The following is a 12,926-nucleotide window of genomic DNA, read 5'->3' on the forward strand; positions in this document are numbered from 1 at the left end:
GACTTCAATAAACTGAATTCTCTGCACTTAATTGTCTTCAATTTTTTTTATATGCTGCATGTTGGTCAACTACATAAACCCCTTGATTTTAAAGTTTCACTTGGTTATATTTTTCTCAAATCTGCTATGGACAAGCAAAAACCTGAAGATAAGAGCAGGCGTATGGCTATTCTAGAAATATGGTAGCATTAGTTTATACAGGGGCGGCCAACGTCAGTCCTCAAGGGTCACCAACAGGTCAGGTTTTCCGGATATCCCTGCTTCATCACAGGTGGCTCAGTCAAAGCCTGAACCACTGATTGAGCCACCTGTGCTGAAGCAGGGATATCCTGAAAACCTGAACTGTTGGTGGCCCTTGAGGACTGGAGTTGGCCACTCCGGGTTTAGAAATAACAGTGTGTGTTGAAAATCACCTTCGTTATTAGAAATATACTAATAATTCCCTGGAATTTAATACAAATGCCTGATGCCCTATGTTAGGCTGGGAAACATGCAAAAGCTGACCACTGAAAAAACTAGCAAATAGCTAACTGAACAATATATTTCTGCCCTGAAGAAAGTCTGCTGTCTGCACCAGGAGTGGCCAACTCAGGTCCTCAGGATTACTGGGACCGCAGCCTTATAGATTATGCTAAGAAACACGGAAGCGTTATACAGTGTATATTGTATGCAGTGACGCCCGGCAGTGAAGGGGTTAAGGGCTGTAGGGGGAGGAGGGGTGCCGGGGTGACGTCACTTCCGCAGGCCCCGGATGTTAGGGAGGGGGGAGGAGCTATTGTTGTTTAGTTCGTCACTAGCAGCTGAGAGGAGACAGCCGCCATGGTGCAGATCGCGTTCAGCTCGCCCTTCGGGACAAGGACCCCAAGAAGGACGCGGAGGCCTTAGTGCCCGACAAGGTGGGTGCGTGGGGGATTCCACGGAGGGAGGCCGCGGCTCGGGGGAGGAGGGGTGCAGGAGGGAGGCCGCGGCTCGGGGGAGGAGGGGTGCAGGAGGGAGGCCGCGGCTCGGGGGAGGAGGGGTGCAGGAGGGAGGCCGCGGCTCGGGGGAGGAGGGGTGCAGGAGGGAGGCCGCGGCTCGGGGGAGGAGGGGTGCAGGAGGGAGGCCGCGGCTCGGGGGAGGAGGGGTGCAGGAGGGAGGCCGCGGCTCGGGGGAGGAGGGGTGCAGGAGGGAGGCCGCGGCTCGGGGGAGGAGGGGTGCAGGAGGGAGGCCGCGGCTCGGGGGAGGAGGGGTGCAGGAGGGAGGCCGCGGCTCGGGGGAGGAGGGGTGCAGGAGGGAGGCCGCGGCTCGGGGGAGGAGGGGTGCAGGAGGGAGGCCGCGGCTCGGGGGAGGAGGGGTGCAGGAGGGAGGCCGGGGCTCGGGGGAGGAGGGGTGCAGGAGGGAGGCCGGGGCTCGGGGGAGGAGGGGTGCAGGAGGGAGGCCGCGGCTCGGGGGAGGAGGGGTGCAGGAGGGAGGCCGCGGCTCGGGGGAGGAGGAGGGAGGCCGGGGCTCGGGGGAGGAGGGGTGCAGGAGGGAGGCCGCGGCTCGGGGGAGGAGGGGTGCAGGAGGGAGGCCGGGGCTCGGGGGAGGAGGGGTGCAGGAGGGAGGCCGCGGCTCGGGGGAGGAGGAGTGCAGGAGGGAGGCCGGGGCTCGGGGAGGAGGAGTGCAGGAGGGAGGCCGGGGCTCGGGGGAGGAGGAGGGAGGCCGGGGCTCGGGGGAGGAGGGGTGCAGGAGGGAGGCCGCGGCTCGGGGGAGGAGGGGTGCAGGAGGGAGGCCGCGGCTCGGGGGAGGAGGGGTGCAGGAGGGAGGCCGCGGCTCGGGGGAGGAGGGGTGCAGGAGGGAGGCCGCGGCTCGGGGAGGAGGGGTGCAGGAGGGAGGCCGCGGCTCGGGGGAGGAGGGGTGCTGGAGGGAGGCCGCGGCTCGGGGGAGGAGGGGTCCAGGAGGGAGGCCGCGGCTCGGGGGAGGAGGGGTGCAGGAGGGAGGCCGCGGCTCGGGGGAGGAGGGGTGCAGGAGGGAGGCCGCGGCTCGGGGAGGAGGGGTGCAGGAGGGAGGCCGCGGCTCGGGGGAGGAGGGGTGCAGGAGGGAGGCCGCGGCTCGGGGAGGAGGGGTGCAGGAGGGAGGCCGGGGCTCGGGGGAGGAGGGGTGCAGGAGGGAGGCCGGGGCTCGGGGGAGGAGGGGTGCAGGAGGGAGGCCGCGGCTCGGGGGAGGAGGAGTGCAGGAGGGAGGCCGGGGCTCGGGGGAGGAGGAGGGAGGCCGGGGCTCGGGGAGGAGGGGTGCAGGAGGGAGGCCGGGGCTCGGGGGAGGAGGGGTGCAGGAGGGAGGCCGCGGCTCGGGGGAGGAGGGAGGCCGGGGCTCGGGGGAGGAGGGGTGCAGGAGGGAGGCCGGGGCTCGGGGGAGGAGGGGTGCAGGAGGGAGGCCGCGGCTTGGGGGAGGAGGGGTGCAGGAGGGAGGCCGGGGCTCGCGGGTGCAGGAGGGAGGCCGCGGCTCGGGGGAGGAGGGGTGCAGGAGGGAGGCTTGGGGGAGGAGGGATGCCGCGGCTCGGGGGAGGAGGGGTGCAGGAGGGAGGCCGGGGCTCGGGGGAGGAGGGGTGCAGGAGGGAGGCCGGGGCTCGGGGGAGGAGGGGTGCAGGAGGGAGGCCGGGGCTCGGGTGCAGGAGGGGGGCCGGGGCTCGGGGCAGGAGGGGGGCCGGGGCTCGGGGCAGGAGGGGGCCGGGGCTCGGGCAGGAGGGAGGCCGGGGCTCGGTGCAGGAGGGAGGCCGGGTCTCGGGGGAGGAGGAGGGGTGCAGGAGTGAGGCCGTGGCTTCCTGCAGCTCTGACTGGGGCTTCTTTATCTGTACTTTCACAAGAGCACAAATCCATGTAATCTGTATTTTGCTTCGGTAGAAAGCAGCAGGCTTTGTGGGGCGGAGAAGGGGGAAGTGAAACTCCCACATTCTGTGCTGAGCATTTATTATCAGTGTATCCCGAGGAATAATGGTTCTGTCAGATTATCTCTTTGTAGATCAATCTGCTTAATGTGTATCTCTGTCTTAAAGATGGACTATTTGCTTTAGCTGGCAGGTCCCACAGAAAGAGAGACTTTATATATTACTATACTACTTACACGCATGCATTTAATTCACTTTTGTCATAGGTGGTGGTCCGTTTGTGTTAGTGATAGCCTTTACAGTGGGATGAAAATACTATATACAAAAGACTTGGCTCAGATCAAACTGACGCAGTTCTCTGTAGTATTAAAAAAAAAATCTATAAATGTAATTCTGATGCTTCTCACGGGGGCTGACTTTGTACAGTGCATGTAGTTTCAAAGAAAACAGTTTTTTAATAGGTCATTAAAGCTGGTACATGTCAAACCCCCACCCCACACTCCACGCCTACATTAAAAAAAAAAAAAAGGTGTGGAATGATTCATATTTACAGGGAATGTAATTGTGTGTGTGTGTGTGTGTGTGTGTGTGTATATAATTGTCATACTACAATAACTGTGCCGCGCTTCACAAAATGACAATACAGAGAAAGTAAAGGACAAACAATGGAGAGAAAAGCAGCAAGTTAATTATAATGTGAGACCCTGCCCTGGATAGTTTACAATCTAATGTAATGTTGCTCATGGTTACAGATCAGCAAAACTTCCCATTCAGATGTGTAATATTTTTTTGCTACATGTGGAATCTTTCGTGTAGTATAAACATATAGCAATACTGTTACTTGTCCATGTATGTTGAGGTTTTTTGCCCCTTGGTTATGTGCCAGGGCCAACCAACACCTGGACCCCATTACTAATATTATTAGTCTGAAGTGCAGAGCCTTAAAGCCGTTCTTGGCCTGAGGAAAGCCAGATTTTCCTGACTGACACTGTAAATAGTGGTGGTGGGTCCGTGGCTTTCTTCCCATTAGTGCTTTGTTTTTGGCTGGCAGTGAGCCTTGAAAGAAGGCAGAGATGCGGGGAGGCAGGGGTAGGGTTGCACAATAACAAATTTCCCCACAATAGCACTAACAAAATGATTGCGATATCTGCACAATAGGAAAAGACTAACTGAATTAATTTGAAGATAATACTTTTTGCAATAAGAGTTCAAAACAAAACTTAATGTCCTCCCAATTAAGTTATGCCAAATTAAATGTTTTAGATGAATTGGGGGGGAGGGTGCTGAGATCCATTGTTTGCAGTCCTGCTGCCTTTAAAGCTTGTGTGCTTTAAAGTGCATTTCACTAACGGTCCTTTTAAAATGGCAATGACACCCACGGCCGAATGATGATTATCCTGATTAGGGATGGAACATTTTCCATCTGAGAGGTGTGCAGTGATGGCTGACCTGATTGATAGGTCAAGTCACCCCATCTTGGTGGAAAGAGCAAGAGGTGGGGGCGGGGCTAGTTGGAGGTGAATGTCACAGGTACACAGGTACACAGTGACACAGAGCCGACAACGTGTGGCATGGGGCAGACAGTATGCCCCCCGCCTAAGTATTTTATATTTTTGGCCACCCCATGTCATAATATAAAAAGAAGTAAATATTTAAAATTACAATTTTTATTATATCAGTAGATTGCCCTACTCAAGACTAGTGTTGATCTAGACATGTGGATAGCATTTGGGGTTCTTTAATGTGCATTTATTTCAATGATTGCTAATTGATATCAATGAGTAGATTTCCCTTTTTATGTCTGTCCCTTCTTTAAAGGCGATGAAGGAACTTGTGACCACCTAAGCTCATAATACGCTAAATTGATAATGTGCCAATACTTGTATGCACTTGTTTTCTTGTGCTGCGCATCCACAAAATGGCAATGCTAATTCAGTCTGAGAGCTGCAGGACACTACTAAATATTTTTGAACGCCCCAGTATTATTGCTTTACTGTTTGGTAACCCTCTCCTCCTCCACCTCACCCAGTGAGCCTGTCGTGCTTGATGCCCAGGGCTTTCCAGGTGTTTTCTTCTAGTTCTGTCCATCAAAAAGTAACCGCAATCATTTTCTTCTAGTTCTTCATTTTATATTGGTTACTGCTCTTACCTTCAGGGACATTTTTGATGAGCCTCATAAAAGTCCCTTTGTGGCCTCATTAAATGTGTGCAATGTTAGGCAAATTACTCATTTCTATATTATCCATGTATCCTAACCTCTGAATGTACAATCTCCTTTCTGTTTAGGAAAGTATATTTTTGTTCCCTGCATTTACTTTTGCTGTTTTTGTGCTTGATTTGAACTTGGATTACATTTCCAAAAATAGTACGTTTTAGATTTTAATAACATGTCAACATGTCTGTAAGTGGTTTCTCTGGCTTTGGATTTGATTCCCATGCTGTGCTTTTAAAAGCCGTGTGAACAGCGAGCATTAGCTTATAAGGATTCCATGTAAAAATGGACTGTGCTCATTTGCATGTAATTTCCCAGAATCCCTTGCTATAGTGGAAGCATTGTATGTATGAAGGGTTGCAGACCTGTTTAAGACATGTGAATTTGCTCACAAGTGATCTTTTTATTTGCTATATATCTGTCTATAGTGTTTAACTTTGGTAAGTCTGAGTTTATAATTCCTAAATCATGCCTTCTGTATCAACTGAACACAAAAAAACAAGTCAAATTTATAATGGGTTGTGGGGAGCCCAACGGATGATTCATTGTCGCTTAGATCAACCAGTTACAATATTTAAGTGTCTTTGATGTACCGCGGTGCCTGCACGCTGCATCCTTATGACTTCCCTAGTAAGTCATACACTTAAGGTGGTTTTCTAGGGGAGTCACTGCTCTGTCTGAGTGGTGAACACAGGTGGAATGGGACACTTTGGTTGTGGCCGTTTTGTCGTGACCAAATGGCCGCCACAGCTGTTTCGAAACTGGAACCTCCGCCGCTGGCCACTTCGAAGGTACGTTTTATTATTGGTTAGGGGGTTATTTTTAGGGTAAAGGTTTTAGTTTGGGGGTTTACTTACTGTAGCGGCCGGCGGCAGCTTGTGGCGGGTAGTCGTGGTGAAGCACCGACGGCTATTTGGTTGCAGCTGTATGTTCTAGACCGTAACACATGCTAGATAGTTTCATTGTACAGTAGTGTGATACCAGTAATACAGCAGGAGCTACTTGCAACACTGACGTGATAATGGATCGTCTGTTTTTGTACTTCAAGTTCCTGTTTTTGTTGTGGTTTGACCAGTTATGAAAGTAGCCTCGTGCTCTTCACCGATTTCCTTCTATGTTAATAAGGCAGCCCTGACTTGGCATGCACTGCTGCATTTGTGGTTTTTTTCTTTGTGGTCAACTAGAAATGTTAACAGTAGTTTGTAGTGTTTTCTTGTCCAAGAATGAATAAGCTTTTTTTTTTTTTTTTTTTAAGGAAAATCTGGTCGTCTACCATTTTTGTTTATGCAATTTTCAAGTATTCCCTAAATTCTTGGGTAACTTTTAATAGATTAATGGCTTTAAAGAGCTAAAAGCTGTCACTTAGAAAATGATTTTATAGGATGATTTGCCTTTAATCATATCACTAACTTTATTTCAGCAGTATTGCGCCTGTCTGTCTTCTGTCCATGTTATTTGCCCTGCCGACCACAGCTTTCAAACTTCAGTCGGCAGAGACGAAAGCTTATTCTAGCTTGTACGGAGGTTAACGGGTATCTGGAATATTTTCACTCATTGGGTTATCACCATACCAAATATATTGCTTTCTACTTGTGCTTTTAGTGTGTGTAACCTTGATTTCTTATATTCATGCTTTTCTTCTTACAGGATCCTGAAATTGCCACCCATGGAACCCATGGAAGTGATCATTCAACAGGCAGGTGCCTGCTCACACTTCTGGGCCTCGCATTCATCTTGGCTGGACTGATAGTTGGCGGTGCTTGCATCTATAAATACTTTATACCCAGGGTAATCAATTATTTTAATTATTTTGTGTGTGTGCTTGATTGACATCTTGGAGATGTCTGTATTTGATGGTGTAACTATTCATGTTGTCTTCAAGAATACCCAGTGCAGATAAGAGGCAGTCCAAGCAGCTTAAGAAGAAAAAAAATTTTTTTAATACATGCTACATTTAATTACATTTTTTTTTATTGAAACCCAATTGCCTAAGCTGCTGATCGATTCCATTCGTTTTCCCGTGATTGATCAGCAAAATACGGTTTCTCAAGGTTCGCTAAATGGCTGCCTTCCAGTTTCAAATCAATCCTTCAGTCAGTGTAGCTACAATGTATCCTTATATATTACAAAGGTAACATTATTGTTACAGTTTCCAGCTCAAACTGTTGGGAATATTGGCAACAAATTATCACAAACACTAAAATGTTGCAAAGATCTTGCACTGCGGAAGAGGTGTGCTAAACCTGCTCTAGAAATCAAAGGATGCTCAGTATATTAAGTCAGGGGTGCGCAAACTTCTGGTGCTGCGCCCCCTGTCTACACTCCCCCGGGGCTCGCGGCCCCCCTTAACTTAAAGCCAACGTTAAATGACGCCGCAGGGTCATGTGACGTCGCATCACAAGACCCTGAGGCGTAATTTGACGCTGCGTCGCCTGAAGCCAGCTGAATCACAGTAAGTGATTTTCAGAGGCCTCGCGTGGTCCCCCACCATTTAATTTTTAATGTCTTGGGAAAGAGCGAAGGACCTCTGTAACCGCCGTGTCACCCCCAGTTTGCGCATTAAGTCATTAAAAATGCCATTAACGGTTGAGTTTTAAAATGATAAAAGTAAGTAGTATCTTATAGTACAGAACATTATTTTATTTTAATTTTTTTTAAATGTAGGGTATTGCTTGGATTGCTACTTTAAAACCTCAGTCCCATGTGGCAAGGTTTACTGGTGAATCATTGCATGCAAAATATTCTTTTGCTGCCATATTTCTGTATTTTTGTTTAAGGTGCAGCCTGACAGGCAAAATACATTATATCACCCTTTGAGTGCCGGAGGGTTTGAGGTACCAGAGTACCACGGGCCCTCCCGCACAGTGCGGTCACATAACTGCGACGGCCATTTTCCAGGAAGCTGAAGAGGAGGATTGTCACCAGTGGGCAGATCGCGTCGTGTTCTCAGAGCGCAGGACATGGTCAGACCATGGAAACTAAAATCTTTTGGCCTGATGTAGTCATTTAGGTCCTGGGGCCCCCAGAGGGTTAAAAGCGTAATCTGTATATTTCCCAACGTCACTACCACTTTATCCAGAACAATATTACATGTTTTTTTAAATCGCCTAAATATAAGCAACTGGGTCGTTACTATAATTTATATAGTGCAAGAACGTAAAGGTCTATATTGGCAAAACCCCCACTGACCACTTCCATTTCTATTCTTCAGCACAAGATGTACGAAGGACAGCTGTGCTATTTGGAACATAATGGTCGTACTGAAGAACCGTATTACCTCCCCGTCTCAGAAGAAGCAGACATCAGAGAAGAGGACAATGTTGCATTGATCAATGTTCCTGTCCCAAATTTTGGGGATAGTGACCCTGCAGCCATTGTGCATGATTTTAGCAAAGTAAGTTGATATCCTTAACATGGACATCATGACATTTAAATTTATGATGTGCTTTTACTTAAAGCTTTCTGCAGCGCTGCTAATTGAATTTTTTAACTAGAGAAGTGTATATAGGTATAAGATAGTGCTTAGTGACTTGGAGCGAAATGCTCTATCTTATACCTATATGTGGAGTTACTTTTTGGCACTTTAAATACTTATTAAACTAATAGTGGTGTGCCTTTACAGGGTCTTTTAGGCATATGGTATTTGGCAGCAACTTGGTACTATCGCAGCATTTCTCTACACGGATTGCGGCGCATGCGCAGCCCGATACACTGTACCGTGTATGTATAGATAACATTTGCTCAACACATCGTGAGCAATTTGCTCTAAGTTGTCAAACACTACTACCACTCTATACTTATGTGTGATGGTACTAGAAAGTACCTTTAATACTTATAAACTTATAGTGATATTTCCTACTTGTACTTTAAGACATGGGCTATCTGATACACTGCACTTTCAATGCATGTATAATTTCTATTTGAACACACCAAGAGCTCTTTTGTTCATATACTTATTTGATCATTCGATACGTACAAGGACATCTCACTTAGATTTGTGAATCTCCATGACATCTCATTAGCTAACCCATCCGCTATTTACTTTGTGTCCTCACCACCATAAGTAGAACTTCCCTACAAGGAATATTATCTAGAGGGACTTTATCCTTTTAAGACATACGCTATAAATTGTGTATATCTATTTTACCAATATGTAATAAAATGTTTTTAATGTTCATCTTCAGGTGATTCTGACCACATTATGACATAATAGGTCTGCAGTGCGCCACTATATGGGATTCTTTAGTGTACCTTTCTTTAGATTCTCTTCTCTAGTTAATATTGTACTTTCTCCCAGGTGGCACGCCTATACCTTCAAGGGGTTTTGAGCGAGGTTTCTCCCTATATATCTAATTTAATTTTTTTGAAGAAATGAATTCTTGAACCATTAAAAGAAAAGAAAATATGTTTTATTAAATGTAACCGTTGCACACATGCTGCTTTATGGGTGCGCTCTTTAACCAGCGTAAATTCTATAATCGTATAGTATTTTCTATACTATTCATAGGATATTGTACCACTGGCTACACAACAAATGAGTACATATCTAGGTAGAATGTATAAACAAATGTATTGGCTGTATATACATGTTTGAGCATACGAAAGGTTGGCACATTGCCTACCAAACACGTTAAGCGGATTTCCAGCAGCTTGAAACTGCGGCTGCAAGCAGAGAGATACAAAGGGGCAAAGGGAAAACTCATCCTGGCTATCACGCATACTGGAAGGGATTTATGTAGCATGCTTCTACTTACTGTATAACCATTTGAGAAACCGATGTACATTTACTCCAATGATTTCTCCCTGTTTTTAGCTCCTTACTGCCTACTTGGACTTGAACCTTCAGAAATGCTATGTGATTAATTTGAACACATCAATTGTTATGCCGCCAAAAAACATGATGGACCTCTTCATGAAGCTGGCTGTATGTATGACTTTATTTTGCTGTAGTACTGCCACTTTAGAAATGAATGTGGTCGTTTGCCTTCATATAAGTGGAGCACATTACATTTGTAAAGTAGGCCTCTTTGTAAGTGTGGAAGTACATTGATAATCTTAAATGTCTTACTCTTGCCTCCTATCTTTTCTTAGACTGGATCCTATTTGCCTCAGACCTACTTGGTCCGTGAAGAGCTGATAGTGACTGAGAAAATTGATGATGTCTCTGAACTGGGCATTTTCATTTACCAGCACTGTGTTGGAAAAGAGACATACAGGCTGCAGCGTAGAGATCAAATCATTGGTAAGTGTTTCCCAGGTCATCCCACCTGCTTTTTCCAAGGTATTTTCTTAAATGATTCATTAAGTCCCATAGTTTTGCAGTACATTGTGTAAACTCACTTTGCATTATGTTAATGTCTCTCCACATTTCTCATTTTATTGTGTAGGCCTTCAGAAGAGATCAGCGGAAGAGTGCCACACAATTAAACACTTTGAGAATGAATTTGTGGTTGAAACAAAGATCTGTAAACAGTGAGCGGTGCTGAGTGTTCATTCCATGTAATCGCAAAGAAGTCTTGCGCTCAACTTGTCAATTAAAATGTGCAGTGATAATCAAAAGCATTATTCATGATGCATTGCTGTGTGCTGCCGCTTCTGTGTGCCCTGATGAAACTACACTAACTGGGTGAAACCTCAGGAATTAATTTGAGAGAAGTACTGGATTTGTCCTGTATACAAATTATTTTCACTGTCAGAAATTTTAAAGTCACATTCTGGTTTTTAGACGATGGTGGATGCAATAAAGATAGTATTCTTTGCACAATCTCTTGAAAAACTAACATTTTTGCTTTGTAATTTTCAATCGTACTAGTTTGTATAGCATGGTATATTCTGCTTTAAAGGCCTTTTGTGTGTACTACTACTACTACTACTACTACTACTACTACTACTACTGTATTGATTATTTTTTTTTGGTCTATTTGCAACTTTCCCTAATCCTTAAAGGTGGTTAGGGTTTGGCTTTGCGCACTCTGTAATTTATACATGTGCTAACTTCGGGTTTTCCCCTAAATTTTTTTTTTTTTTTTTTTTTTTTAAAGATGCAACGTTAGGTATGAGTGATGTCTTCTGACTTTATGCCGCCTTGGGCATAGAAACAATTGTCTGTTCTATTTACTATAAGTTTAAAATTAACAGGTGTGGATGTTTTGAAAGCAGCTTAGAGATAATTAAAATTTGGGAATGCTACTTTAAACCCCTGATACTGGAGTTCTGTGACACTAAGTGAATTTGATAGGTCGCATCACCTTGGCCAGCATTCAATACAATATTGTAGAGGCTAATTTATTTTAGGTCAGTGGGAAGGTGTCTGAAATGACATTATCGTTGTACCTTTTTGTAAGTAATGTGGCTCAAGTTGCCCTAATCCAACAGTAGAACTTAAAAGGTCAAGTCTCCAAAGACCACATGTCTTATTTTTGTTTGCGCAATCTGTCTATTCATACTACTAGTGTAGGTCTTTGAATTCCCTCTTCAGTCTATCACAGAATAATGAAGTGCAGTCAAATTTAACCAAGAGTTTCTAAAGACTGTAGAAAATCTACGCAATCCTGAAATTATTCTGCAAGCTTTAACAATACTCCATGATTTTATGGGCTGTTCAAACAAATTGTGAGCACAACGTTAAATGTGCTGTTTTCCTAGCCCAAACATGCTTGAAAAAGGAGACCACTGTGAGTACTAAAAGATGAAGTTCTTTTAAAATGATAACTCGGAGCTTCTGATTCCTTTTAAGTAGTATTGCAGTTATGATATTTTAAATGTGGTCACTTTGGAGAAGAATAGCTCTGTGTTCCAAGTGCAGACCCATTGCCATTGGAATTTCCTCCTCCCCCCCTTCCCCCGACAATAGGAGCCCCAGCCAGTCCTCTCCCATCTCTTATATCGACAATTTTCCTTTTTTCTTTAAAGCACCTTGATTATTGCAGATATCGTTCTATTTGACTGATCACTTTTCCTGACCATTTCCTAGCTAGGGAAACTGTAACGCAAATCATACCTTGCTACTCTCATATATTTGTGTGTTTCTTTGCAAGAAAAAGTAGCAAGTGTGAACCCCTATGTACTCTAATGCAATTCATTAAATAGGAGTCTATATCTGGTGCACTACTGCATAAAAGACGACCAATCCACTTTAGTGTCTTCTCTCCATTTCCATTGGCAGAGCTTATGTTGCATCATTAACTAACATGTGCATTTATTTTCAGACGCAGGATATAGTCATGTTTAAAGACCTTGTATGTTTAAAGATGGCCTTTTATTAGTTTGGAAGTCCTTTTTATCTCTGAAATAAATAAATGTTTCACTAAATTGTGTTTGCTTATTTATTAGTGGTGCTTAAAGTGGTCAGTTTTGGGTTGGTAACTTCCGTTCAGCTGAAGCTTGTAATATGTAACTAGATCAGGGGTGTGCAAACTATTCGCGCTGCGTGCCCCCCCACCCTACCTTCTCCCCCTGGTGCTCGCGCTCCCACTTTCCTTTTCCGGCGCGCGGGGGTCATGTGATGTCACGCCATGACCCCGTGGCGTTGTTTGACGCGTCGCTGAAGACCCGGCTTGCAGCAGGTAAGTAAGTTACAGAGGTCTTGCGCCTCCCCCAGCATTTAAATTAAATGCTATGGAGAAGTGTGCTGGGCCCCTGTAACTGCCGCGCACCCCTGGGATAGGTGCATTACACACATTTGAAATGCCATCAATTTGTGGATTTTTCCATCAAATTGGCCTCATATTATTAAACATGGGAATGTCTGGCCAATGTAATTCTCACTATTGTTTTGCTATTATATGTGCCTATAAATCGGCCTCGGTTCGACTGACAGTCGAGGCACCGGTAACGTTGTCCAGAAAGGCAGCTATTGTCGCAACGATCACG

General features: G+C 45.9%; 1 protein-coding gene across 1 annotated transcript; it reads left to right on the forward strand.

Moving 5' to 3' along the window:
* The first annotated feature begins 804 nt into the window (after positions 1-804).
* ITM2A (integral membrane protein 2A) lies at positions 805-12,365 on the forward strand. The gene is given in 7 exon segments (XM_075572904.1): positions 805-850; positions 853-896; positions 6,702-6,842; positions 8,266-8,448; positions 9,868-9,978; positions 10,146-10,296; positions 10,442-12,365. Coding segments are annotated over 7 exon segments (750 nt in total). The 5' UTR covers positions 805-819; the 3' UTR covers positions 10,531-12,365.
* The last annotated feature ends 561 nt before the right edge of the window (positions 12,366-12,926 follow it).

Source organism: Ascaphus truei, chromosome 16, assembly GCF_040206685.1.
Source record: "Ascaphus truei isolate aAscTru1 chromosome 16, aAscTru1.hap1, whole genome shotgun sequence".
NCBI classification, from domain to species: domain Eukaryota; kingdom Metazoa; phylum Chordata; class Amphibia; order Anura; family Ascaphidae; genus Ascaphus; species Ascaphus truei.